We start from the raw sequence: 26,386 nt of genomic DNA on the forward strand, positions 1-26,386 counted from the left end.
CTTCTTTCTGATTGGACGAGAAAGTTCCTTCTTAGAATCTTTAATGTGAAGTGATCAATCACAACAAGACCTGAACTAGCACCTGAACCAGACCTGAGCCAAAACTGTACCTGACCAGAACTAGATCAGAACCAGATCAGAACCAGACCTGAGCCAATACTGTACCTGACCAGAACCAGATCAGAATCAGACCTGAGCCAAAACTGTACCTGACCAGAACTAGATCAGAACCAGATCAGAACCAGATCAGAGCCAGACCTGAGCCAATACTGTACCTGACCAGAACCAGATCTGAACTAGATCAGAACCAGATCTGAACCAGACCTGATCAAGACCTGAACCAAACTAGAACGAGTGAGTCCAGGTTTAAGAGGTGAAATAAAGAAAATATCTCAAGTCCAAACATCACAGAAAAGGTGCTTATGTATATAAATAATAATGCAAAGTAATATTACATATATATAGTAAACATATATTATATTTCTGAAATCATGCAAATATTTATATGATAAATACAACTACAGGACAAATGTCACAGCAGAACAAAAGGGTACTAATATATGTATTAATATATATTCAAACATATATGTAGTAATGTACAGCCTATAAATGTACTTACTAATATATATTTTTAAACTTAGAAAAACAGTAAAATAAATCATTAACTTTCTTCATTCAAATAAAAATGTATACATATTCTTGATCCTCACCTGCTGCTCCCTGATTGGTCAGATGAAGTTATCGCCTGGCTCTTCTCTCCTCTTGTTTTTCCTTCACATTGCTCTTTTTGTTCTTTCTCTTCTTTCTCTCTTTTATCCTCTGGGTCACATTTCCTGTAGCGTTTCTTCTCTTCTCTTTTATATCCCCTTTCTTTCTCGTGATGGATTTTTCTTCTTGTCGTTATTTCCTTTGTACTTGTCCTTTATTTTTCAGGTATTTCTCTCCTCCCTTTTGTTTTACTTCTTATCTTCTTGTCTTTTGTCTTTTTGCTGTTTTTTTCCACCTCTGCTGTTCTTTTTCTCCTTCTTTCTTCTCTGTTCTTTCGTTCTTGTCGTTCCTCTGCCGCTGTTTGAGAGAAGAGAGACTCGCCTTCATCAATAATTCAGCCTCACTCGGCCGACACTCTGTCTTTGAATCAGTTTATCATAAAATCATCAGAAAACATAAAGAACAGTAAGTGTCTGTAACAGGAACCTCAAGTACAAGTAACATCAGTTCACAAACTTAAACAATCAATAATCTCACCTGCAATCTGATCAGCCAATAGAAAGTGGATCTTTTCTCAGGTGAACCTATCAGGTTACAGCTCAGTGTGGACGGACTAGGGTCACCATGGCAACAGAAAGAGAAAGAGAGAGAGAGACTATATGTTTGACCATGTGTGTGTGTGTGTGTGTGTGTCCATTTTTTTAAATTTTGACTTCCACAATTTATTTCGGTCTTATCTGTTTTACACATTAGTTCAACATATTAAACGTCTCTGTGAACCTTCAGCTGTTTTCTAACCTCATCAGAAGAGAGAATAGAGAGATCGTACTCAGGAGACATGACTCAGCTTTTAATAGTTTTGTTTTGTTTTGCCAAAAAAGGCAATTCTGGCTGAATTAGTAAATGCGGGACGGGTCCCTTTGTAATCTGGGACACTCGTATTGACTTCATGTTAACGTAAAGGAAAAATCCTGTTGATTAGATTTAGTTAGAAAATGAACTGACTGGAGGTTTCCCTCATTATCAAGTGTCCCACCTGAATTCACCCTGTGTGTGTGTGAGTATGAAATATTCAACCCCAGCACCTCAAACATTATAGATATGTGAATCAGAACGACAGCGTCTCATTCCTCCTTAAACAGCTCTAGTTATTCATGGAATCCATGAGCTACACGGACAAGATGGTGAGTTCCTGCAGCACCAGACATACGACTGGTCCATGTGTCCAGTCCACACAGTTCCAGTTCCGTTTCAACAGTCTGTGAAACTCTGCAGTCCAAACACCTCCTGCTCATTCTACTTCAGCTTGGATGTTCCTCTTAGGTTTTAAAAACAGTAATATTTTCTACAGGTTGATTATTTATGTTGTGGCCATAATGACAAAATATCCTGTTACTCAGGAATACTAAACTGTAAATTTTCTCTGTAATGTAAATTAAATTTTAAATCACATGTGAACTTTGGTCTGTTCCATGTTTAAAAAAGACCAAACATCCTCTTCACATGGTTTTTATTTCACCGCAAACACCACATTCTGCTGTCTGCTCGAATTTACACCACAGAGTCATTGATATGAAAATATAAACACTTTAATCTCCAACACTTCCTGAATGAAAACATTTCATCTGCAGAGAAAACTTCTTAAAATATAAACTATATACAAAACAGATGTTTGAATAAACAAAGAAATTATTAATAATCTACAATCAACCTGATTTGTCCAGTTTACAGGAATTTATGTGTAACGTCATCATTAATGTCTAAGTCCCGTGATAATAAAAATTGCTCAGAGGTAAAGACTCATATCAAACAGGAACGGAGGTAAATCAATTTTAAACCTGGATTAATTAAGTTTAAACTGGTATTAATGAAGTGTAATGAATATGAGTATTTTAGGTGAGCAATGAAATTACAAACCTCTAAAAGGTTTATATATTTTCTTAAGATTGATAAATTACCGGTAACAACAGCAGCAGCCATTTTGGGTCTGATCTGCTCCCACGTGGTGTAAATGATGTCTCTCCTTTACTTTTCAAACATCAGAACAGAAACTAATAAAATCATTTAACAGACAAATAAAACTGAAATTGTTGTTTTGTTGGTATAAATGTTAAATAAAGTAGAAACAAGTTCAGAAGCAGCAGAGACATCGAGTTCAGGTTCAGGTCGTTTTGCTTCTGAGGCTTTCTGCTGTATCTCATGGTTTTCCTCAGGGGGTGGAGCCTGTTTCAGGAAATGAAGCTTGAAGCTTTGTCTAAAAATTATTTGTATCTATTAAGTGTTTAAACTAAACAAACAGAAATTAATACAGTTTTACATAAACTAACACAAAATGGTTGCAACTTCCTCAAGTTGGTGAATCTTCCTTTCTTCCTCATCATTCACCTCCTCAGTTGTCTCCTTTCCTTCCATCCTTCATTTCTCCGAGAAAAACTGATGAATAAATTAATCTGAGCCAATCCCAATCTTCCTAGTGTCATGACGTCACATCCTGTCGCTTTGACGTCACGTCCTGCTGCTGTGACATCATTTGTTCTTTCTACAGCGGTAGCAGCAGGCGCGGCACCACTTCACCTCCTCTTCGTCCCCCCCTCCATCTTCCTTCACCATGTAGGGTGGTGGGGGGGCAGCGCTCGATGACCCGTACGGGTTCCCCTCATTACTATTCAGAGCCATTGGATTGGCTATCACCGTGGCAGCATCATCAGAGGAGCGTAGCTTGGCCCTCGGGATGGTCACCTGACCATACGGATTGTCGAGGGAAACGTGGATGTTTGATGACATGGTGACGTGTCACAGGCGACCACTCTAAATCTGACCAATCAGAGAGCTCTGCGGAGGAAGGACAAAAAGAGAGTTTAAGAGCGATGGAAGGAAGAGGAAGAAGAAGTAGCAGAGGAGGGGAGGAGGCTAGCATTAGCATGGCTAACCTGAATTGTGCCAGAGTTAGCATTTAAACTTTGAGCTAGCATTAGCACACCTGACCTGACCTGTGGACGAGTTAGTGTTTATCTCTGATTTAGCATTAGCGTGGCGGACCTGGTCTATACCTCCAGCCTCCGAGCTTAGCGTTAACACAGCTAGCATCAGCACCTTTCTCCACATGTGACCTGTGGAACGAAAAGGAACAACACGATAGGTCACATGTTTCCAATCTTATAGCTCATTGGCTATTATCTGACAACCAATTAGCCTCTGGAGGCCACAGGCAGTTCTCTGGGGCTTCATGTACAGGACATGGAGATTTGGGGTCAGACTCAGTCGCTGGTCACTGTTTATTATCCTGTTAGTTTCTTTTATCACACGAGTCAAACATTTCTCCACAGGAAACACAACCAATGAGTATTTTTTGTGTTTTAGGCCCAGATTTGATTTTTGCTAATCTCTACTAACAACTATCTGCGTATAAAATCTCATAGGGAATCGATGTTCTCCCTGTACCTGTAGTTTTACTGGAGTACCTGTAGTTTTACTGTTGTCCAGAGTTTGTGAAGTTTTTATACTTTTAGTGAAGTACTTCCTTTGAGGAAGTTTTGATTCTTCATTCCTTTGAGAATATTTCTGTGTTTTTGTCGAGAGCTGAAGTTAACGTGAAATATCTTCCATGAAGTGGAAAACAACACTAATAATAATAAGAGAGCCCACATTAGTTTCACAAGCGTGTTTCAGACTCACCTGTTAAGAGGCCACAGGTGTTTCTTCTTCTTCTTCTTCTTCTTCTTCTTCTTCTTCTTCTTCTTCTTCTTCTTCTTCTTCTTCTTCTTCTTCACTCCCTGGTTGTCAAGAAACCTCTGATAACCTTCTTCTTCTCCTTCGGGTTGTATCCTCTTTCTTCTGAAGTCAAATCAAGTCTCAAACTGAAGGAAACTCCAGCAACAGTACAAATCTGTGTCTCTCTCCTTTTTACTGTGTGTGTGAGGCTCGCTCGACCGCCTCGCCCAAACCTGTTCTACCACATGACGATGATTCTCTCTCTCTCTCTCCCTTCCTGTTCATTCTCTATGGAACTCGACCGGTCTCAACTCCAATCTGACCCCCCCGCGTCACTTCACCGGTTTCCAGTCATTCTCTACGGAGCTCCCTCTCTCTGTGTTTGTGTTGTTGGAAGAGATCTAATAATCATTTAACAGCTTCTTCTCTTTCTTTCAATTCTATTGGTCTTTTTGACTCCGTCATTTTATCAATACATATATTTTTGTTGCTGTTTTCAATTCTTCGTTTTTTTAATTCTGATTTATGGATCTTGAATCGCATTTTTAAACTGCAGCGTCTCATGGTTTTAAACTGTCAACAGAGGGAAATAGAATACAGCTTTATGTGGACTGAATCTCATGTTCTTTCAGGAGCTATATGTTCAATATAGTCAATATAATCTAAATGGTCAGTATGAATGTGTGAGTGTGTGTTTGTATGTGTAGGTGTGTGCGTGTAGGTGTGTGTGTGTATAACCGGTCAGACAGAAACTGTTTTTCTGTTTGATTCTAATATGAAGCTCCTCCCACACTCAGTTTTTTAACATGATTGTATATTTTTATGTACATGAAAAGATAAATACATGTAAAATATGATGCACATATATATATGTTATGATGAATCTGCTTCAGGTGTTAATAATTCAATCAATAAATTTGATCCGAAAGATTTTAAAGATTTTCTAGTCTAAATAAAGACCCCTAAGCCCCCCCCCCCCCCCCCCCCCCCCTTTCCCCCTTTCCGTTTCCCGCGGAAGCCCCTCCCTGTTAGCCGTTAGCCACCTAGCTCTGAGGCCGGACGACAGGAGGAGAAGCCGGGGGAGCGGAGGAGAAAAACTCGGACAACAGGAGGAGATGGTCCCGGCGGAGGACGCCAGAGACACGCGGTGACCGGACAGCGAGTCCGCCGAGCAACGAAGCCGCTTCCCGGTGCGTGACCGCGGCTGTAAAGTCCCGAGGAGAAGTGGAAAAACAGGGAGCCCCCTCCCGAGCGTCCCACTCCTCCTTCTCCTCCCTGCTTTAACGAGCAGCAGGAAACAGGAGAGCGCTCCTGCTGCTCGGCTGCTCCTCACAGGATCTCAGAGTTTAACTTCACTTTGAGGAGGCTCGTGTTATTCTGACTTCACTGTCCCATCGGCTCTGATGAAGAGGAGTGGCTGCAGCTAGCCGGACTTCAATTTCCCATAGGAGTGGCTAGCATTAGCCCAACTTCTCCCTGCCACTGGTTTTAAGGAGGTGGACTGGTTAGCATTAGCTCAACTTTTTCATAGACGAATTAATACCTGGATCAATAAATCAGTTTATCTTTCTTCTTGTTGATCGCGTGTGTTTTCATGAGAGAGTTTGAACAGTTCAGTCCTCAGTTCGATCAGCTTCACTTTATTCAGTATAAACACAACATCACATGTTCAGCAGCTGCAGGACGTCACGTCAGCGTCAGGAAGTTTATCAATGACGTCTCGTGAGCGTAGAAAAACATGTTTTTGTTCTTTCAGCTGTCATTAATTAAATTGTTTACACGTCTTACTGTGACATGTGATCACATCTTTGTGTACACATGTATTAACCTCTATTCTCTCTCTCTCTCTCTACAGATGACCATGCAATCATTCCCTGCTCGCCCTCGCCATTAGTGTCTGTGTTTGTGCCGTGGGACTGATCAGGATGGGGTTTGGTCGGGATCTGAGGAATTCCCATGAGGGTTTACTGAAGCTGCAGGACTGGGAGCTAAAGGTTTGTCTAAGTTCCCACGTGTCAGAGCCGATGTTTAATGGTCTTATATTCTGAAACATGTATATAACATGTAAACTTCAGGCGTGTTGAGATCAGCGCCTCAGATCAGTGGTGACATGAATAAACCCTGAAGTCTACACTGTACAAAATAACATTTTAAAGAGCCATCAGAGCTGTCAGTCAAGAAGTTTGTTTGTCGCCCTCTAGCTGCTGGAGACGGTGAAGCGATTCATGACTCTGCGGGTGAAGAGTGATAAGGAGTACGCGGCTCTGCTGCTTAACATGACTCAACAAACTGAGAAACAGGAAGCTGCGGACTACGTCAGCACCGTCAGCAAGGTGAGCGGACTTGCCTGTTCATTCAGTCCCGGTGGGTCTCGCCCGATCCGCAGTCAGACCCACTTCTCTCTCTCTCTCTCTCTCTCTCTCTCTCTCTCTCTGTCTGTGTCAGTCCTGGTCGCAGGTGATTCGTCAGACGGAGGCGTTGGGGCGAGTGATGAGGAGTCACGCTGACGAGCTGAACTCAGGTCCTCTGCACCGCCTCGCCACATTGATACGAGACAAGCAGCAGGTGAAGAAGAGCTACCAGAGTCTTCATCAACAGCTAGAGAGCCACAATCACAAGGTCTGCTGGGAAGCAATCAGAAACACCACATCATCTGATCGGCTCTCTCCCTCTATAACCTGGTGTTGTTGTTGACAGGTGACCAGGAGTGACCTGGAGAAGCTGAAGGCGACGTACCGTCAGTTGAGCCGTGACGCAAACAACGCCAAAGAAAAATATAAAGAAGCTCTGACAAAAGGTTTTTATTGATCTGTGATCAGTTTGTGTTGGGCTGCTTCTAGTTTATGGCAGTTCATCTAAAGTTTCGACTTCCCCCCCTCCCCGCTTCTGATCCAATCACAGGCCGGGAGGCAGAGCGTGCCCGAGAGCGTTACGACAAAGTGACAGCGAAGCTCCACAACCTTCATAACCAGTATGTGTTGGCAGTGTGCGGCGCGAGGAAGCAGCAGGACGACCACCGACGCAACGCGGCGCCTGCTCTGCTGGACGCTCTGCAGCGGATGCAGGAGGATATGACGCTCGCACTGTGAGTCACATGACCCCTGACACGCTAACTGAGCTTGAACTCTGTTTCAGCAGTATAAGTAATCTATTACTCTTATATCGCTGCAGTAAGAGTATTCTGGAGGAGTACTGTGAGATCAGCAGTCTTCTGACCGACGACATCGTGAAAGTTCATCAGGAGATCTCAGCAGCTGTTCAGCAGATCGATCCACTCGCCGAGTATCAACACTTCATCGATGCATACAGGTCCCAACATCACACGCTGTGGTTACACTGGTAACATTCTCTCTCCTCACCACCGGGGTAACAGTGTCTGTCTGTCCCTCAGGTCACCGGAGACTCCGGAGCCAAACGTGGAGTTTGACACTACTCTATTGGAGGAGACGGACAACCTGCCGGCCAATGAGATCCTCTGGAACACGCTGACGGCTGACAGTCTGCAGGCCATGTGAGCTACGAGAGAAAGACTAACTGTCCCGACACTGTTTCCTGTTGAAGTAACGTCTGTGATTGGTTCTTTTCTCAGGATGTCGTCAGCGACAGAGGAGCTGACGCTGACTCAGCAGAACCTGAGGACGAAGGAGGCCTTGGCCGATGACCTCGACACCAAGATTCAGACAAGCCAGCAAGATGGCGAGCGGAGGAGCGAGTGAGTAACGTCTGTTTTCATCGCTCTCTCCATCTCTCTCCATGCCTCTCTCTCCTCATTGTGATCTCTCTCGCCCTCAGCTGTGTGCTGCTGCTCAGTCAGAAGCTCGCGCTCCTCGAGCTCCGTCACGCTGTCCAGTCTCTGCGTGGATCTGAGGCCCGCCTCGCCTCCCAGAAGGCCCTGCTGGACACCAAGATGGCTGCCGCCGCCAACTCCCCTCCCCCACAACCGTCTCCCCCTGCACTGCCATATGAGGACGACGCTCGTTCTATGGGATCTACTGTAAATCTGCACAGGAACTAAAGAAGACTTTCAAAATAAATGCTCCTTTTGTCAGATATATGTTTAAACACGACTTGTGTGGTTGTTTGTTTGTGTGTGTTTGTTTTTAAGGATAAAACGAAGGAGAAGACGTCTCGTTTCGACACGCTGCGTCACTCTCTCGCTGGAATGATTCGTTCTCCTAAATCGGTGCTTGGCTCCTCCTCCTCAGTGAGACTCTGACTCTGATTGGACTATCATTTGTCTATAACGATGTTTGTTTGGTTGTTGTAAAGATATTCCCCCCCCCCCATGCAGCAGTTCTTTGATGTGATCCCCACATCGGAGCGCCCCCTGGGGGAACAGGATTGGTATCATGGTGCCATCCCCCGCACTGAGGCTCAGGAGCTCCTGCGGCAACAGGGAGACTTCCTGGTGCGGGAGAGTCACGGTAAACCAGGCGAGTACGTCCTGTCGGTGTTCTCTGATGAGCAGAGACGACACTTCATCATCCAGTTCGCCGACGTACGTATTGTTAAAACATTCAGTTAATGTTAATCATCATCAATTGTTATTATTGGAATAAAAAATGCCTGTAATTAAAATCCACTGTGGATCCCTCCTGTGTCTCTGGTAGAGTCAGTACCGCTTCGAAGGGACCGGGTTCTCCACAATCCCTCAACTCATCGAGCATCATTTCACCACCAAGCAGGTCATCACCAAGAAGTCTGGAGTCGTTCTCCTCCACCCTGTCCTCAAGGTAACCGCTCATCTGGTCACCGACACATACATCAGCACGTTAGCATGTCTGAGGCAAGTGATTGATTGACTGATTGTTCAGGATAAGAAGTGGATCCTGAACCATGAGGACGTGACGCTCGGGGACCTGCTGGGAAAGGTGACGACACGACACATGTGTCCATTTCAACATGTGTAACCTGTCTCTGCCTCCATTAACCATCCGTCCCTGCTGTCTGCCGGCTGCCAGGGGAACTTTGGCGAAGTGTTTAAAGGGACACTGCAGCGCGACAAACTGCCGGTTGCTGTTAAAACGTGTAAAGAAGATTTACCTCCAGAGCTGAAGATCCGCTTCCTGTCTGAGGCCAGGTCAGATTTTCACATGAACCCTGAAAACAACAGAACTGTTCAAACACTATTTTGAGTTTAACTCTTTATTTTTTCTGTATTAAATGTCCCTAATCATTACATACATTATCTCAAGGCCCAGTTAAGTTGACAACTCAAAAATTATAGACTCAATGTGTGGGGGGGGGGGGGGGGCATCTTCCTCCAGCGTGTGATCGACTGGTGTCTCATGCTGCTTGTCTGTGATTGGCTGCAGGATACTGAAGCAGTACGACCACCCGAACATTGTGAAGCTGATTGGTGTTTGTACGCAGCGACAGCCGATCTACATCGTCATGGAGCTGGTTCCTGGTGGGTGGAGCTTCACCAGCCTTTTGCTGATTTCTCATTGGTTCGAGTGATTGACAGGTGTGTTCGTGTGACGTTTGCTGTGTCTGTCAGGTGGAGACTTCCTGTCCTTTCTTAGGAAGAAGAAAGACGAGATGAAAACGAAGCAGCTTGTTCGCTTCTCTGTCGATGCCGCTGCTGGGATGGCATACCTGGAGAGCAAGAACTGCATCCACAGGTAACGGAGTGCTGTGGCGTCTGATAGTCTGTGAACGCATCATCTGCTCTTCCAGAAATTTACTTAATGGTCGTTCATCCTTAAAGATGAACGACTATTAACGATTCCTTTATGGACGGCTCAGACGTGGAGCATATTGCAATCCCACTTTAAACTCCCAGTCCTTTGAATGAACCTTGTCAATCTCCACATGTTCCTCAGGGACCTGGCGGCGAGGAACTGTCTGGTGGGGGAGGGCAGCGTGTTGAAGATCAGTGACTTTGGGATGAGTCGTCAGGAGGACGATGGCATTTATTCTTCCTCTGGACTCAAACAGATTCCCATCAAATGGACGGCACCTGAAGCCCTCAACTATGGTAACACAATTTGTAAACTAGTTGTGTGCTCTGTTTCCTGCTGTAATTGGTCTGACTACCGTGCTCTGTGATTGGCTGCTGCAGGTCGTTACAGCTCAGAGAGTGATGTGTGGAGTTACGGGATCCTGCTGTGGGAAACCTTTAGTCTCGGGGTGTGTCCTTATCCCGGGATGACCAATCAGCAGGCTCGAGAGCAGGTGGAAAAAGGTAAAGACGGCGTTCACACCTCTTTAATTAAGTATTTGGTTACATATATATCGGTTTATCATTTAGGAATGAAGTAACGATGATTATGTGACATCTTTGAGAGCTTTTCAAAGCGCTGTATAAACCTGATGTATTATTATCTCTGGATAGACAGTGTAAAAATGTTTGTGATAATGTCATTATGAAATGACACCCCCCTCCTCCTGGTGGCTAGGTTACAGGATGGTGTGTCCTCAGCGGTGCCCGGATGAAGTGTACAAAGTGATGCAGCGTTGCTGGCAGTACAACCCAGAGGAACGACCCAAGTTCTCTGAGCTGCAGCGAGACCTCACCGCCATCAAGAAAAAGTGATGACATCATCAGACGGAAGAGAGTGAAGTCACGTTCTCGGGAGCAGGACGCCATCAGGGCACGCCATCAGAAAAGACGAGTCACTTTTATGTCAGGTGGGCGTGGTCAGCAGGTTGACACTTGTTACAACCTTTGTTAATATTTAGCATTTGGCTAAATTCTTTAAACTACATTATAAAAAAGGAAACACTGTTGGGTGCTAACGATGCCGCGATGTTAGCATGTAGCTACACACTAACATGACCTGTTGACACCACAGCTGATCGATCCACAACGCTCGGCTGATAGCTTGAGTGTGAATGTAGCAAGTTTTCTTGCTCTGGTTAAATGTGTCTGATTACACTGAATTGAGTTAGAATCTACATCAAAGTCCTGATCAGGAATCAATGATCACATATTGATAAATAACTATATTCAAATCAATATCAGATTCCATCGTAAACAAGAACTATTAAAACTTTGTTTAAACTGAAACTAAAGAACAAGAAACACATGTTTACACCGACCAGTCACATGATCAGTAAGCACGACGTCAGTGGGAAGCTAAAATCACCAAAAAGAATTTTACAAAACAAGCTCCAAACAAAGAGCGGCGCACTGCGAGTGTGATGACACATGTGACAGCCACGCCCATCACTACTGTAACCATGGCAACGGATTGAACACTAAAGGATTCCACTGCTGAGGACCAATCAGCTGTCAGCACTAATATAAACTGATTTTTTTTATTTATTGTTTTTATTAATTTTATGTTTGTCATGTTTTATTCTCTGACAGCTGAAAAAATATTTACACACATCAGTCACACAGACCACGCCCACCTTGGCTTTTTCTACTGTGTAATTCCAGGAAATGTTTCTGACCAATCAGTGGCTTCCATCATGACGTTGTGCTAAAGTTTTTTCCCTTATTCTCATGAATAGGTTTTTTAATTTTTATCTTTGTTTGAATTTATTTAATGAAACCAGAGATTACAATTGTTTCCTATATAAACAGCACTTACTGTTTGTTTACTTGTTATAGTAACTGGGGGGATACATGTTACAATGAAAGAACAGCTGCATGTAAATGAGTCTTGATTGGTCAACCATTACCTGGACTGCATGTGGGCGGGGCCTAGACATTAGTGATGTCAGAGCTACTGACTGTTACTGTAAATAAATTAAAGATTTTTTTTATAAAACATTTGTTTTATGTCGAACACTAATCGCCCGTTTGTCTTTTATATTTGTTCCAACTCTTTATGAAAATATCATTGTAGCATTTACTATGAAAATAAAAATGAACAAACAGATCTTGTCGATTTTAATGTGTACGAGACGTATTTGACTTTTTTTTAAATATGAACATTTTTATTTCTGTTGTGTTGAACACAAACAAAGAGTTGTAAACATTTTTTCTTTATTAGTCGTGTTAAAATTGTAAACTTCCGAACAGGGTGGGCAGAGTGGCCGGTTTGGGGTGGGGCTTGTACCCGATTCGTTCGTTGATTAGCTCCGCCCTCGACGCTGCTGTGGAGGAGGATGCAGAGGCCCCGCCCCCGATTATGTCAACACTGATAACAGAAGATCCGCCCACTCCGCCTCCTGACTCCGCCTCCTCTCGCTGACGCTTCCTGGCCTAAAAGAACAGTTGTGTTTTGATCAGCTGACAGCATCGATCACCGAGTAGCAACATGATTAATGATGGAAGCTAAAATGGATTCAAACCTCCAGCTCCTTCTTGACGCTCTCAAACTCCTCGGTGTCGTCGATCTTCAGCTCCAGACGAGTCGGTTTCCTCCTCAACATCTTCTCTTCTCTACAAACACAGACGTCCACTGTCAGACTCTTTGATATAAATACTTTGAACATTAACAAACTTCTCCATTCATGCTCGAGGAACTCTTTCCTTGTGAATGTAAATACTTTATGATTACTGCTGAGATAGGAAGTGAATTCACCTGACTGACGTTTGTTTCCTGTTTATGTCATCGGAAGTTAAGAACAGATGATTTCTTACCTTGTACATATTCTTAACATCTATAATTTGTGAATAGGAGCTGTACAAATAAAGTTTGGTTTTACTGAATAGCCTCATGACAAACAGCTGATACTGATCACGTGACAAACTAATTGAGATTCAGTATTTCTTAATAATTTCCCCGTTTTTCTAATAGACTTTCTGTTCTTCTGTCAATAACAACAATACAAACATAAAATAAAAATGATTTTAAATTTGTTAATCACTGTTCTAGCAGGAGGGGGAGCCCACGTCGATGTTCACGGTTAAACCCTCCTTTTCCAGATTATTGCTGAACCGCGTCAATTATCGATCAGTGAGTCGCAGCCGTAGAAGAAGAGAGAAGAGTCTCATCTGGTCTGAAGGTAAACAGATGCTAAGCTAACAGGCTAATGTCTGTTTAAAGGTCTAACACCAACGGTACATGGAACCGGAAGCACTCGAGCTGCTCTCGGCTGTTTCCGCTTGTCTGGGCTCGAACGTGTGACATAAAAGTACCTTCACCTGACAGGTGCGCTGACGTTTTCCCGGTTTTTCTCCTAGTCGGTTCGTCTTCTGCCGCTGTACCAACCGGAAATGCAGCCTATGACCCGGAAGCAGAAGACGCTGGTACATCCGGGTCGCGGAGCAGGGACGCAGCAGCTTCGTTTGTCTTCACGTGAGTTTTATTTTTTTATCTCATTTAATTTAAACAGATTTCAAAGTTTCCCCGTTGAACCAGTTGTGAGTGACGTCGCGTGACGCAGGGGACGTGGCTGTTTGAATGTGAGATGAAAAGCACCGGAACCTCCGCGAGACCAAAACATGTAATGAATCAGCGCCTGCTTCCCTCGAGAGGAAGAAGTTCCAATGGTGGATTCGAACCTGAACCGCGGAACATGTTCGATTCCGACCCTCAGTTCGATTTAATCACAGTCGGTTGTTAAGCGGATTAAAGATCCTCCCTGGACCGCCGGAGGAACCGACACAAGCCCAGGTCCCGTACCCTGATCGTTTAGAGTCGTCCCTGGATCGTGGTCTGTTCTGCGTCTGTTCCTTTAAACCGGTTTCCGCTGCTCTGTGGTTCATCTGTGATGATATTTATTGCGTTAAAAAAAACGCAGATTTTAGAGACAACGTGTGATCTGACGTCGTCCTATGGGTGTCGCTGTTTCATAAATCTGAAATGTTCACGTATTTATGTTTGTGATTAACTTAATAAAAGGACTGATTCAACCTTATTACTGGAGTAAAAGTATAACAGTACTAATTCCAGATGTTAACTGAAGTGAAAGTGTAAAAGTCCAGGGTCTGAAATGTTTTAGTAGGAAAGTAAAAAGTTTCCCTGTGAAGGTCGTTTTTATCGACTGTGCAAATCAAACTGAGACTAATCACACATGAATATAGTTCAAACCAGGAAAGGAATAGTCTTCTATTATTGTCCATTCAGATTCAAATTTGTCTGGATGTTCGATGATGCACAAAAAACTGATAATTCCCCTCGTATGCATTAAAACAGCAACAGAAAGATCAGATATTTGTATTAGAATGTCAGAAAAGTTCCCTGAAACATCTATGTACAGTAACAAAGTAATTGTACTCAGTTACTTTCATTCAGACAGTTTTAAAACAATAGTTTTTTTTGTGTTTTTTTTGTTAAAAATCTAAGAATTCCAAACTGAAGTTACTCATTCTTTTTGTTATGTTTTGTTTTTAAAAGTTCAAATTTGTATTTATTTAGATTTGTGTGTATTTCTTTGTTTTGTATTCAGCTTTCTAGTTTTCCCAGCATCCTCTGGGGCAATTGCAGTAGCAGCAAAGAAGTAAAGAAGAGGTTTAAAATGTCTGACGATGATGACATCGCTCCGCCCGTGAAGAGGGGTCGTGTTTACTATGGAAGCCTGGAGGAGAAAGAGCGGGAACGGCTGAGCTCCGACATGGGGAGAAGCAACACGTCAGGAAGTGATGCGGTGAAGGCGGGGATTGAGGCGGGAAACATCAACATCTCATCAGGTGAGTCTCATGTTGTAAACCACCAGCGTGTGTTCTCGCATCAGGGTGACACTCGTTTCCCATGATGCTTTGCAGGAGAGACTCTGGATATGGAGGAGCGGGTCAGCGAGCGGCAGAATGATGCGCTGGCTGAGTTTGAGCGGCGGCGGCGTGCACGTCAGATCACCGTCTCCACCGACGACACTGAGGTGAAGGCGGGTCTCCGGGCTCTCAGTGAGCCAATCATATTGTTCGGAGAGGGACCAGCTGATCGCCGGGAAAGGTGGGAAAGCTTCATGTGTCGACTCAAACTAAAAGCTGCAGAATCAACCGTTGTTTCCCTCGAGAAGTTCACTGCTGTGTTTTTAAGACCTCAACCTCCGCTGTGGGTCAGAGGTCACCCTTACCCTAACCCTCACCCTCACGTATGTGACATCATAACGTATCTCATGACTCTGACCTACACTTCCTGTAAGTCATACATTCTGTTCCTTTGCAAAATGAATTACCCACAGTTCATAGCGTTTTGGCAGTAATTAGAAAACAAAACACAATACATGACACTAAACAAACATGGTAGAGGCAACAAAACCCAACGCTGACGTTACAACAAAGTTTTAAATGTGTGTGTTTGTGTTTGTGTGTAGGTTGCGGGGCGTTCTCTCTGTTGTTGGTCCAGACGCTCTGAAAAAGTCCAGAAAAGATGAAGAACGAGGGAAAAGAACACAGGACGAGGTCTCAACAACACACAACAGTACACACCAGCACTACACAACGACACACGGTGTTACAGTATTTTGTCTTTGACCAATCACAGTGTCAGCTGACGTGGTACCATGAAGGCTCCGCCTCCCTGAAGGACGCCCGGCTCTGGTTGGCCAAATACTCTCTGCCCCGGTAAGTCGATAACAAACTAACGAATTGGAGATGGAGCAGACATTTGTTTTTAGATTTGTGACCCGATGTTCTGTAAAGATGTTATTGATCAGCTGATCGGTCCATCACCTCAGATCTACATCATCACTTCATCACATTGAATTATGTTGGAAGTTGTTGGTGTTTTTATTGATAAGTTTAAACTTTAAATTCGCTCTAATCATCATGACAAAATCATCACAGAGCTGATATGTGGAAAGGATCTGATTAGTTGAGACTGAAAGGCTCTGCTGTGATTGGTCCATCAGGGCAATGGAGCGTCTGGAGGCTGCGCGAGCTCAGAGGGACGTGGCCGAGGCGACGATGGTGATGCGACAACAAGAGCTACACAAGAGTCTGAGGGTGAGACGCGTTCAGATTATATCATGTGATATTTATTGATCAATCATTAACCAATTAGATCAACTGCAAGAGACGTTAAATATTTGTAATAACATTATATTGTTTAAATAATATTATTAGCAGCAGAAACAAACTAAACAATTTTTCTTCAGAATTTGAACAACTTCTGCAGCCAGATCGGTGACGATCGACCAATCAGCTTCTGCCATTTCAGCCCTGACTCCAAGATGTTGGCCACAGCCTCTTGGTATTAAACCCTGCCTCCTGTTACAATTAACATACAAGAAGTTAGCATGACAGCAACTTAGTTTAGTTTCTTTTGAACTAACAAATCCCCCCCCCCCCCCCCCCCCCAACAGGAGTGGTCTGTGTAAGCTGTGGTCCGTCCCCGACTGCAGCCCGATTCGTACACTCAGAGGTGGGCGGAGCATTGTCTTTCGTGTTGATGTTAAATTCTAATTAGATGCAGATGATTATTAAGATTAAGTATTTAACTTCAGTTTTTCACAGTTTTTATTGACATCGATTTAAACTCTGTAACTGGGAACCCGTCCTCTGTCCTTCAGGACACAACACCAACGTCGGCGCCATCGTCTTCCGCCCTCAGGCCGGAGTCTCTCTCGAGCTATCGGATGTCAGCTTGGCCTCGTGTGCTGCTGATGGCTCTGTGAAGCTGTGGAACCTCGAGAGGTGAGAGAGAGAAGGAGGTGGAGAAGGGGACACAGGGAGGGGAACTTTGTTTTATATGCTCTTTAATTCCGGTCCCTGGTTATCATAGTGACGAGCCTGTGGCGGACATCGAGGGTCACAGTGAGCGAGTGTCCCGTGTGGCCTGGCATCCATCTGGAAGGTTCCTCGGAACGACGTGGTAAATGGGTGTTTCTTCAGCATCACTGTCATTGTACAAAGACACACAGCATGTATTAATACACAGTTAATATGCGTCTGTGTAGCTATGATAACTCGTGGCGTCTCTGGGATCTGGAGGTTCAGGAGGAAATTCTTCATCAGGAAGGTCACAGCAAAGGAGTCCACGACCTTCACTTCCACCCCGACGGCTCCCTGGCTGCTACTGGGTACTACACACTACTACACACTACTACAACACAAGGGTTTAGCACAGAGTGTAAGAAGATGTAGTGGGGATAGGATGCAGTAAGTACTACACAGTACTACAAAGAACTACAATCAAAATTAAAATGTACACTGTGTCTGTGGCCCCTGCCCCTCCCTACCTGTCATCCAATCAGAGGCCTGGATTCGTTCGGCAGGGTGTGGGACCTTCGGACTGGACGCTGTGTCGTTTTCCTCGAGGGTCACTTGAAGGAGATCTACAGCGTGCACTTCTCCCCCAACGGGTCAGCCAATCAGAGACAAGCACGCTCTACACATAACCAACCAGCTTGAGTCAGATTTCAAATAAGAGTGAAGCAGAAGACGGAACAAAGATGAGAAACAAAACTCGGTGAAGTAAAAAATATTTTTTGTTCTACAGGTATCACCTGGCAACAGGAAGTGGTGATAACACCTGCAAGATTTGGGAGCTGAGAAACAGGAAGTGCTTGTACACAGTCCCCGCCCACCAGAACCTTCTGTCTTCAGTCCGCTACCAACGTAAGAAACAACAACAACTCATACGACTCTGACACTTTCCCTTCGCCGCCCATTGTCTCCCAGTTTGTTTTCTTCTTGTGGCTCAAACACCTCAGAAACCATCGAGACGGACACATTTGAGTTTTTCTTTGGTTGAGTTGTTTCGCGGCAGCTGATCGGACTCGGATATGGATGTTCTCCTCGAACACTGTCAGCTGTTGAAGCTCCGCCTCCAGCAGTTTATGAGGGAGATCGGTCTGAGAGGCCACCTCCCTCGTCTTGTCCTGCTGGCCCTGCTTTCTTTCTTCCGTTCAAAGTTGTCTGGAACGCAGCATTCAATAGATTGTAGATCCTGTTTTAATCTTATTGGCTTCTGACGTTAATATACCACTGTGAATCGGCCCTAATGATGTAAGGTGTGGGAGCTGATAGGAAGTGCTTGCACACAGTCCTCGCCCACCAGAACCAAAAAATAAAACAATATTCATTTCATTTTCTGAGTCAAAACTGATTAAATGTGAAGTCTGGCCCCTCGCCACCCCTTGTCCCCCCTCGTTTGTCTTCTTGGGGCTCAAACAATTTTTGCTTGAGTTCCGGTCGCCACAGCTGAGTGGCCCTGGATCAGGACGCTCACGAGCACAGCTGATCATGTTGGGATCATACTGAGATCGGTCTGAGAGGCCACCTCCCTCGTGTGGGGCTGCTGGCCCTGCTTTCTTTCTTCCAGGAGCTGTTTCCTCAGCTGCAGGACTTCATTCTGCAGAACTTGGTTCTCTCTAATCATATCATTCACTTTGTCCTCAGCATCGCTCTTCTGCTGCGTGAGGATGTTGAGCTCGTCACTCGGCCGAACTTTGCAGGGGGTCGGTCGATCCTTCTTCTGAGTTATCTCTCTAAACCAGTTCTCCACCCGCTGGAAGTGTTGGTTGATTTTATCAGTACTGATCCGCAATAGAGGTCTCCTTTGCTTTGACTCCATGTGACAGCTTTTTAATATTCTCAGTCTTCTCAAGATAAATCTGGTCTCCCCTCCTCTTTAGTTCAGCCGCCACATATAGAACCTCTTTGGTTCTATTGGCAGGTGGTAACCAATGTAAAGGTGCATTCCTACCATCTAGTTACTATAATGATACAGGATCAAAGGATGTACATACAGCTTTACATATAGGAGCAGACTTGTTACTTTGATCATGTCGAGGAGATGAGGGGCGTTCCCCTTTACAAGGATGTGTCCTTCATCCTATTGATGATTGGATCCTGTTGTTCTATCATTAAAAGACTGGGGACATTTCCCTTACATCAAAGGCCATGTGTCCTTCATCCTATCGTTAATGTTATCCTGAACTAGCGTTCCATGGCAACAGCCGGGAATAAACTTTAAAGAGTTTTTTGAAAACTTTATTGTATATTTTCTCAGCTTAACAATCACTTGTCTTTTTTTAACTTAGAATAATCGTTCTTTTTATCTGATGTCACTTTCTGTTTGTAGCGACAGACGGTCACTTCCTGTTGACCGGAGCGTATGACAACACAGCAAAGGTTTGGAGTCAGCCTGGTTGGACGCCACTGAAGACGCTCGCCGGGCACGAGGGGAAGGTGAGACACTGCGCTCTTATTGGTCACTTCATCTGTTTGGTCGGAGTCGTTAATGTAATCTGTTTTCAGGTCATGGGAGTCGACGTGTCACCTGACGGGAAATTGATCGCAACTTGTTCCTATGACCGCACCTTCAAACTCTGGGTATCGGAGTGATGTCACAGCACATGATTTAATAAAAGTCAATATTAACTGGACTTTGTTTTGTTTAATAAAAATTTACATTTTTTAATTTTCAATCTTTCAGTCATAATTTTTTATTTATTATACATCATTAGAAATAAACCAATAAAATGGTCTGTTTTTATTAACACTAAGTAAAAAAACAAACATGCAGACAACAATTCAACATTTAACTTTATTAAAATAACTATCACAGCAGCGCACTCTTAGTGTACGACAGCAGACAAAGTGATTGGTCAAATGAGGAACGTAACCCCGCCCAACCTGCCTCCATATGGGTGGAGAGGCGGAGCAATGCTGCCATGGCATCAGTATCCTGCGACAGGGTACGGAGGTGGAGCTGGAAAAATAAAAGATGCAAAAGAAAACAAATGCTGAAGTTATTTTTAACAATAAAATACAGAAAATCTGAGTTAAAATTCAGACATTTGGCTGCTGACCTTTAAGAAAAGTGCCAGGTAGGCATGAGCCAGATCGAAGTCCCGCCCATTAGCCAACATGCTGTCAATCATGTTGACGAAGGCGAGCAGGAGGCTGCTGGCTCCGCCTCCCTCCGGTGTCAGACAGGAGAGCTCCACAGAGAGCGCCGCCGGCCCACAATCCTTCAGGAGCCGCACTGGGCGATCAACTGCAGAGAGAGAGTTTTCTTGTTTATATGATGAGGCAACAGACGCCATCAAACATTTTATTCTCTTATACTTGGAAACAGTTTTCTTGTTTGATAAAGAATTCAGAAATTTAAAAAGAAACATTGTATTTTTAACTTTTACTCAGAAAAAAAATATGATAATTGTTTTAAAAACATGTACATTAATTTGTTTATCTACATATAAAGATAAAACAGACTTTAAATTGTAGATTCGATCAGTAAATTATTAGTATTAAATCGACTGTCAGTTGAAAAGGTGAGAAATTGTTAATATCAATATATGAATGGAAATGATTAACACCTAAAAAAAGTAAAAACAGAGACTCACATGATCCAGATTCTAGAGCTGATTCCAGAGCAGAGCTGAACTCTGACCTTTGACTCAACAGACCACGACTCAGCATCTTTGACTGGAAAAACAACAATGTGATGTCATCATTTCTACCACACGATGGCTGCTGATTGGTTCGTTTCAGTAGATTGTAGATCCGATCTTTAATCTTATTGGCTTCTAAAGCTAATACATCACATGACATTATGGAAAATCATCTTCTGATAAATATAAGATTCAGATAGACGTTCAAATAAAGGAAGGAACAGTCACATTTAACTAAACAGATCCAGTTTCTCATGTTATTGATTATACATCTGATTGGTTAGCGGAGCAGCAACAGTTACTATGGTGATCACTATCTTAGTTAAACCGGCAGTTACCATGGTAGCCTCACATCCTCACAGACTCATGCTGAGGAACAACAGGTGACAGAAGAAGTGGACGTTCATCAGGTGTACCTGAGTTTCCTGATCTGTGGCTGCGGGCAACGTAAATCGAGGCGTGAGACCGGGGACTGTTGGCAGGAAGAAGGGAGCTGCAGCTGGAGCCACAGGGGGCGCTACAGGTTTGTTCCTCCTCTACAAACAGAGAGAAACAGCTCATGTTTTACCCTGTGTCTTTGTTCACATGACGTCATACAAACAAAACACACTGTAAAAGAACATGCACATGAGCGCGAGCGGGACGTATCATGTGACACCTTGATGACGTCCAGGTGGAGCAGACTTTTCCATCGGGACTCTGGCAGCAGCGACAGCGTTACGAGCTCCAACCCCAGCTGATCAGCTGACTTGTATGCATCATCCACCTCCTCTGATGGTACTTCCTGTTCTGATTCGTCCACTGTGACGCCAGGCAGCATCTCCACAACCGGTTGGTAGTCAGTCGGGAGTGGGCGGAGCCCCACGGGCCCACACAGGCTTTTATTGGTCCTGCGGGAGGAGAACCGTATTGTGATTGGCTGCTGCAGTGTCAGTTAAGTGATGTCGTGATCTGATTGGCTGAGTGTCAAACAGATAAAACTCTTGAAGTTATAAATTCAGACCAGAGGTAAACGCCCAGACTGTCCACGTGGGCCGTCGCCAGGAAGTCTCCGGTCGGGGACATGGACACACCCACTGGCGCCATGGCAACCAGGAAACAGTCAACAAGGCTGAGAAGAGACAATTGATATCATTTTCCTGATTATTAATATTGTGCTTACCTGTCACTCAAATTAATTTCCTGTCAACTGGATGATATAAATATAAACATAATATAGAAAAAATAAACACACCAATACAATCAAATTCACATAGATATAATAAAAAAGCTTCATGTTCAGATTCTGAGATGAAAGTTCAATGAAACAGATCAAAACTCAACGTGAATAATAAAGTTTTCGTGGTCATGTGATCAACACTGGACTATTCCATTCTCACCTGCCGGAGGGAAGATCCCAGGTACGTATGGTGCAGTCCATGGCCGCGGTCACCAGCCAGCGACCATCAGGGCTGAAGGTCTAGGGAGAAGAAGTGACATCATCACCAGCGTTAGCATTGTGAAGGTTGAAAACCGTCTATTAGCATCATCAACAGGTTGCTAGCTGTGTTAGCTTCACTCAACTCACCATGTCGTTAATGTTGCTGTGGTGTCCCGCAAACCTCCTGACCACTCGTCTGGTTTCTGTGTCCACCACCTGCAGTGTGAAGTCGTCCAGTGCTAATGCTAACATCCCGCTAACATCAGGAAGGAAAAATAAATACATGTTAGCTACCTGTCTGTGTGGAGCATCATGCTAACCTTTAGCTACCTGCTAACTAGAAGCTACCTGTCTCTGTGTAGCATCATGCTAGCTGGGGCAGCATTCAGCTTCAGCTGTTGTTCCTGTTTCCTGGTCTTAAAACGCCAGAACTTGAGCAGCCAATCAGAGCCAGCGGTGAGGGTCAGCTGGTTCAGGGCGTCTGTGGCGACACCTCGCACCGCACCACTGTGAGCTGGAGAAGAAGGGCGGGGTCAGCGATGGACCGGGACACAGTACAGACCAATCACAGACAAACAGGTGAGCACACCTTTCTCGTTGTCACCATAGCAGCCACGATGCAGCCCTGACTGAAGGTTGTAGATGTCAACACGTCCGCACGACGAGCCAATCACAGCAAAGTTACCACAGGAAGTGATGTCGACGGCCTGGCGACAGTGAAGTAAGTATTGAATAAGAAAACAAAGTTTTACTCAAACTGGTAAAAATATTCACTGTTAACACATGATGCCGTTACCGTGGCCACCGCATCCCTGCGCGAGCCGGGGGGCTGCAGGTGATAACTTCCCATGGTGCACCTCTGGTAGTTCCATGTTGTGGCTGCTCGGCGACCGCGATGACAGGCGACGATTCCATCCCAGTCCGACTGACGGGCAGCAGCTGTCAATCAACAGAGAGAGAGGGGGCGTCAGTCATGGTTCTTCTCTGAGGAGTTCTGTGACTGGTGTGAGCGACGGCCTCGAACCCGAGGAGAACGCAGTGATGGCAGGAAGACGCAGCTCCTCGTAGGCCAGCCCCTTCTTCTTCTTCTGCTCTTTCTTCTTGTTGATTGAGCCTAGACACACACACACATTAAAAACATTAAATACTTGTAACCATGGATAGAACATCAAATAACGATGAGAGCACTGAACTGACCGTGACCCAGGTTCTTGTTGAAACGTTCGTGGACGGTGGAGAAAGACTGCAGTGTCCCGTCCTGACCTGCAGGGGGAGACAACGTATAACATACCCATGATTCTCCGAGCACCATGTAAACAACATTCTAAACGTGTAGCTAACTCTCCTCTAAACAAACTGCAGCTCACGGAGAGTAGGGGCATTCTGACAGATGATGTAATATGACGTTATGATGTCATCTGTGCTCTGACACAGTATCTTATGAACAGTTCCTCATTGACCTGCTCTGCTGGAACTCTGAAGTGATAACGTTGTGCACAAAAAGAAGTTTAAGGAGGTTTACAGAAATAAGAAAAATATACACAACTAAAACCAAAATTAAGTAAAATAGAATAATTCTATAAATTTTACTTAAATAAATCCAATGCACATGATTTATGATTTATTTACCTGAGCTGAGAATGTTTTTTCCATCAATGCCATGGTGATAGATGGTGGTGGGCGGGGCGCTGTGACCTTGACGACTCCGCAGGAGTCTGGCTCCACCCCCCTCCCGATCAAATATCCACACCTGGAAAAAAAGAAAAACGATATTTATTAATATAAAACAAACAATAGACAAAAGAAACCCTGTTTGTTTATTTGTTTGTTTGACCTTGATGGCGTTGTCAGCCCCGTTAGTGACCAGCAGCGGCTCTCCATGCAGGAAGGTTGCCGCGGCAATGGCTGTTCTGTGGGCGTTTCTGTGTTGAGTGACGAGCTGTTTGCGTTCCAGATCCCATAATGCAATGTGGCCCTGAGGACTGCCGGACGCCAGGATGGGAGGACCGTCTGAGAGAGAGAGAGAGAGAGAGAGAGAGATGGTACTTCCTTGTTTGAATGAATGACAGCGAGGGGGGGCGAGTCAGAGTCCTGTACCTGTTCTGAAGGAGAGCGATGTGATTGGTCCCCAGTCTTGTGTGAAACTCATCATCGTCTCGTCGAACTTAATGTTGTGAATGATGATGCGGCCCGTCGCCAAGCCAACGCCAACCACGTCAACTGCAGGACTCTGGAAAATGTAGTTTTTATGATTTATTTGCGAGATTCATTTTAACTGGTTTTCAAAAATCTATTGTTATAAATAAATTACTTTATTACTAATCATGTGACTCACCTGCTGCAGAACAGTGACCCCTGCTGACCAACCAGGAAATGTGAACAACAACTTACTGAGGAGGGAAAGAAAACAACAATCAGAACCCACGCCATGACTGTTACCCTGGTTAGACCAATCAGAGCCAACTGGGCTTTTGGGAGGCGGAGCTAAGACAGCATGTCTGAGACTGATGACGAGTTTTGCCACAGAATAAACACGCACATGTTACATGAAGACAACAGGTTGTGTGACGGTCAGAGTGAAGAGAACCTGGACTCAGCTGAGAGACCCCCCCCCCCCCCTCACCTGGACTTAATGTTCCACAGCTGCAGTGCACCCTGGGAGCTTCCCAGCAGCACCTTGTTCAAGTACGTGCTCGGGTGCATCATGGCGGACACGTCGAAGGTCTTTGGCTCAAACTGCAGGCGCAGGTAGACGTCTGTCAGGCGGAGAGCACAAGGGATGATGGGTAACGCACAGGTAATATAAAGATACAGGTAAGTGAAGCCCCGCCCACACTACTCACCCCCGCCCTGGACATCCCACACTATCACATCACCACCGCTGTCGGCGGAGATCAGGTGATCGCCCAGCGGCAGCAGCAGACGCACTTCCTGTTTGTGACCATGGTAACGCATCACCACCTGCGCAGACAGTCACAAATTATTGTCGTTACTTAAAAATGAAGAAACGATTAAATTAACATTGAAACTAAATACGTGAATTAAAAGGTATACCTCTTTGTTTCGGGCGAAAGCACTGACGAGTTTCCCAGAAGCGGTGAACACCAACATCCTGTCAGCTGCCAGACAGGTGATGTCATCTGACAGGCTGTCACCTAGGAAGCCACATCACACCAACCAATCAGAAAACAGGATGTTTACATGTAAACATGGAATTTACTAAATTTAATTTGAAAACTCACCAACGGCCACGATCCCCAATTTGTTCACCTGGAATCAGACAGTAGTCAATACAGGGATCAACAAGTTCACACCATGAGCACACGACACAGTGGAAGAGGGGCCCGACCGAGGGGCACTACTGTACTGAGGGTCACTACTGTACTGAGGGCCACTACTGTACTGAGGGGCCCTACTGTACTGAGGGGCCCTACTGTACTGAGGGCCACTACTGTACTGAGGGTCACTACTGTACTGAGGGTCCCGACTGTACTGAGGGCCACTATTGAACTGAGGGTCACTACTGTACTGAGGGTCACTACTGTACTGAGGGTCACTACTGTACTGAGGGTCACTACTGTACTGAGGGCCACTACTGTACTGAGGGGCCCGACTGTACTGAGGGTCCCGACTGTACTGAGGGGCCCGTCTGTACTGAGGGGCCCGACTGTACTGAGGGGCCCGACTGTACTGAGGGTCCCGACTGTACTGAGGGCCACTACTGTACTGAGGGGCCCGACTGTACTGAGGGTCACTACTGTACTGAGGGTCCCGACTGTACTGAGGGTCCCGACTGTAATGAGGGTCACTACTGAACTGAGGGCTGATGTTAGTCTGTCTCTTATACAAACATACGTGTGATGACGCTGTGTGTAAATACTTCAGTAAAACAGAGCTTGTGTGTGTGTGTGTGTGTGCGTGTGCGTGTGTGTGTGTGTGTGTGTTCTCTTACGTTGTACGTGTGGAGGCATTTACCGACCGCGGTCACCAGGTAGAACTCCCGGTGCTTGTGGTGGTAACGGAGCGCGTGCGGCACGTGGTTGGAGTAAAGACCCAGAACCCGGAAACCGGAGAACAAAGCGCTGCCGCCGCCTGCGAGACTCCCGCCGCCCGACATGTCCGGTAACAACGGAGAGTTTACCGGAGAAAAGCTGGTGAACACCGGAGAAGAAACGAGGCGAAGACACGGGGCCGGATCTACAACTCACTAACAAACTTATGAGGGCTGCGGATAGAGGTCCGACAGAAAACAAGCAGCAGCAGCACAAAGGTTCCGCTCCGAGGAAGGTTGGTTCCTTTTCTTGGTGATTTCTTTCTTTTTTTTACAACATTAAAATTCTCATCAATACACAATAAATTCAT

At 44.9% G+C, this 26,386-nt stretch overlaps 4 protein-coding genes and 1 long non-coding RNA gene across 12 annotated transcripts; 2 read left to right on the forward strand and 3 right to left on the reverse strand.

The window, feature by feature from the left end:
* Nucleotides 1-2,203: 2,203 nt before the first annotated feature.
* Nucleotides 2,204-5,381, reverse strand: LOC128425277 (uncharacterized). Its single transcript, XR_008333105.1, has 2 exons — nucleotides 4,384-5,381; nucleotides 2,204-3,540 (listed from the first exon to the last, which is right to left on the reverse strand). It is a non-coding gene; the product is annotated as an uncharacterized LOC128425277 (long non-coding RNA).
* A 75-nt stretch (nucleotides 5,382-5,456) lies between these two features.
* fer (fer (fps/fes related) tyrosine kinase) lies at nucleotides 5,457-12,251 on the forward strand. 5 transcript variants are annotated; one of them, XM_053410928.1, is made up of 20 exons: nucleotides 5,457-5,609; nucleotides 6,275-6,413; nucleotides 6,621-6,752; nucleotides 6,865-7,038; nucleotides 7,117-7,216; nucleotides 7,321-7,504; nucleotides 7,591-7,728; nucleotides 7,811-7,930; nucleotides 8,009-8,131; nucleotides 8,212-8,413; nucleotides 8,525-8,623; nucleotides 8,711-8,917; nucleotides 9,030-9,152; nucleotides 9,234-9,290; nucleotides 9,381-9,499; nucleotides 9,735-9,829; nucleotides 9,920-10,043; nucleotides 10,245-10,399; nucleotides 10,484-10,606; nucleotides 10,821-12,251. In XM_053410928.1, exons 2-20 carry the CDS (start codon nucleotides 6,345-6,347, stop codon nucleotides 10,955-10,957), a joined length of 2,481 nt encoding a protein of 826 aa, XP_053266903.1. In that variant the 5' UTR covers nucleotides 5,457-5,609; nucleotides 6,275-6,344; the 3' UTR covers nucleotides 10,958-12,251. The 5 variants fall into 5 exon arrangements, with proteins under 5 accessions (XP_053266903.1, XP_053266907.1, XP_053266908.1 ...); XM_053410932.1 differs by having other exon boundaries at nucleotides 8,714-8,917; XM_053410933.1 differs by having other exon boundaries at nucleotides 8,525-8,602.
* Nucleotides 12,252-12,281: 30 nt separating this feature from the next.
* cdc26 (cell division cycle 26 homolog) lies at nucleotides 12,282-13,592 on the reverse strand. Of its 3 annotated transcripts, none has more exons than XM_053410936.1 (3): nucleotides 13,463-13,592; nucleotides 12,667-12,757; nucleotides 12,282-12,577 (listed from the first exon to the last, which is right to left on the reverse strand). In XM_053410936.1, exons 2-3 carry the CDS (start codon nucleotides 12,745-12,747, stop codon nucleotides 12,371-12,373), a joined length of 288 nt encoding a protein of 95 aa, XP_053266911.1. In that variant the 5' UTR covers nucleotides 12,748-12,757; nucleotides 13,463-13,592; the 3' UTR covers nucleotides 12,282-12,370. The 3 variants fall into 3 exon arrangements, with proteins under 3 accessions (XP_053266911.1, XP_053266912.1, XP_053266913.1); XM_053410937.1 differs by having other exon boundaries at nucleotides 13,457-13,584; XM_053410938.1 differs by lacking the exon at nucleotides 13,463-13,592 and adding an exon at nucleotides 13,186-13,450.
* Nucleotides 13,302-19,635, forward strand: prpf4 (PRP4 pre-mRNA processing factor 4 homolog (yeast)). Of its 2 annotated transcripts, none has more exons than XM_053410935.1 (15): nucleotides 13,302-13,616; nucleotides 14,730-14,950; nucleotides 15,026-15,212; nucleotides 15,577-15,664; nucleotides 15,747-15,826; nucleotides 16,114-16,207; nucleotides 16,360-16,454; nucleotides 16,567-16,625; nucleotides 16,774-16,897; nucleotides 16,986-17,075; nucleotides 17,161-17,283; nucleotides 17,458-17,565; nucleotides 17,703-17,821; nucleotides 19,290-19,396; nucleotides 19,466-19,635. In XM_053410935.1, the coding sequence occupies exons 2-15, from the start codon at nucleotides 14,779-14,781 to the stop codon at nucleotides 19,550-19,552; spliced, it is 1,533 nt and encodes a 510-aa protein (XP_053266910.1). In that variant the 5' UTR covers nucleotides 13,302-13,616; nucleotides 14,730-14,778; the 3' UTR covers nucleotides 19,553-19,635. The 2 variants fall into 2 exon arrangements, with proteins under 2 accessions (XP_053266910.1, XP_053266909.1); XM_053410934.1 differs by having other exon boundaries at nucleotides 13,308-13,616; nucleotides 14,710-14,950.
* Nucleotides 19,636-19,735: 100 nt separating this feature from the next.
* On the reverse strand, nucleotides 19,736-26,258 carry wdr36 (WD repeat domain 36). Its single transcript, XM_053410927.1, has 22 exons — nucleotides 25,977-26,258; nucleotides 25,267-25,294; nucleotides 25,079-25,179; nucleotides 24,868-24,985; nucleotides 24,648-24,780; nucleotides 24,360-24,414; nucleotides 24,122-24,254; nucleotides 23,859-24,034; nucleotides 23,654-23,774; nucleotides 23,222-23,287; nucleotides 23,049-23,138; nucleotides 22,821-22,963; nucleotides 22,614-22,731; nucleotides 22,373-22,538; nucleotides 22,172-22,280; nucleotides 21,984-22,063; nucleotides 21,608-21,715; nucleotides 21,263-21,494; nucleotides 21,021-21,140; nucleotides 20,557-20,638; nucleotides 20,020-20,207; nucleotides 19,736-19,919 (listed from the first exon to the last, which is right to left on the reverse strand). Exons 1-22 carry the CDS (start codon nucleotides 26,139-26,141, stop codon nucleotides 19,770-19,772), a joined length of 2,682 nt encoding a protein of 893 aa, XP_053266902.1. The 5' UTR covers nucleotides 26,142-26,258; the 3' UTR covers nucleotides 19,736-19,769.
* Nucleotides 26,259-26,386: the final 128 nt, after the last annotated feature.

Source organism: Pleuronectes platessa, chromosome 19 (assembly GCF_947347685.1).
Source record: "Pleuronectes platessa chromosome 19, fPlePla1.1, whole genome shotgun sequence".
Taxonomy (NCBI): Eukaryota; Metazoa; Chordata; class Actinopteri; order Pleuronectiformes; family Pleuronectidae; genus Pleuronectes; species Pleuronectes platessa.

Coding starts and splice junctions, on each gene's coding strand:
- fer (XM_053410928.1), top strand. CDS start 6,345: ATGGGGTTTGGTCGGGATCTGAGGAATTCCCATGAGGGTTTACTGAAG. Junction 7,039..7,116: donor TAGAGAGCCACAATCACAAG/GTCTGCTGGGAA, acceptor TGTTGTTGACAG/GTGACCAGGAGTGACCTGGA. Junction 10,044..10,244: donor AGCAAGAACTGCATCCACAG/GTAACGGAGTGC, acceptor CATGTTCCTCAG/GGACCTGGCGGCGAGGAACT.
- wdr36 (XM_053410927.1), bottom strand. CDS start 26,141: ATGTCGGGCGGCGGGAGTCTCGCAGGCGGCGGCAGCGCTTTGTTCTCC. Junction 24,986..25,078: donor CTTTCGCCCGAAACAAAGAG/GTATACCTTTTA, acceptor CTGTCTGCGCAG/GTGGTGATGCGTTACCATGG. Junction 21,495..21,607: donor AGTCTGGGCGTTTACCTCTG/GTCTGAATTTAT, acceptor CTCCTCCCGCAG/GACCAATAAAAGCCTGTGTG.
- prpf4 (XM_053410935.1), top strand. CDS start 14,779: ATGTCTGACGATGATGACATCGCTCCGCCCGTGAAGAGGGGTCGTGTT. Junction 16,626..16,773: donor CCCGATTCGTACACTCAGAG/GTGGGCGGAGCA, acceptor TCTGTCCTTCAG/GACACAACACCAACGTCGGC. Junction 17,822..19,289: donor GTCTTCAGTCCGCTACCAAC/GTAAGAAACAAC, acceptor TTCTGTTTGTAG/CGACAGACGGTCACTTCCTG.
- cdc26 (XM_053410936.1), bottom strand. CDS start 12,747: ATGTTGAGGAGGAAACCGACTCGTCTGGAGCTGAAGATCGACGACACC. Junction 12,578..12,666: donor GCGTCAAGAAGGAGCTGGAG/GTTTGAATCCAT, acceptor CTGTTCTTTTAG/GCCAGGAAGCGTCAGCGAGA.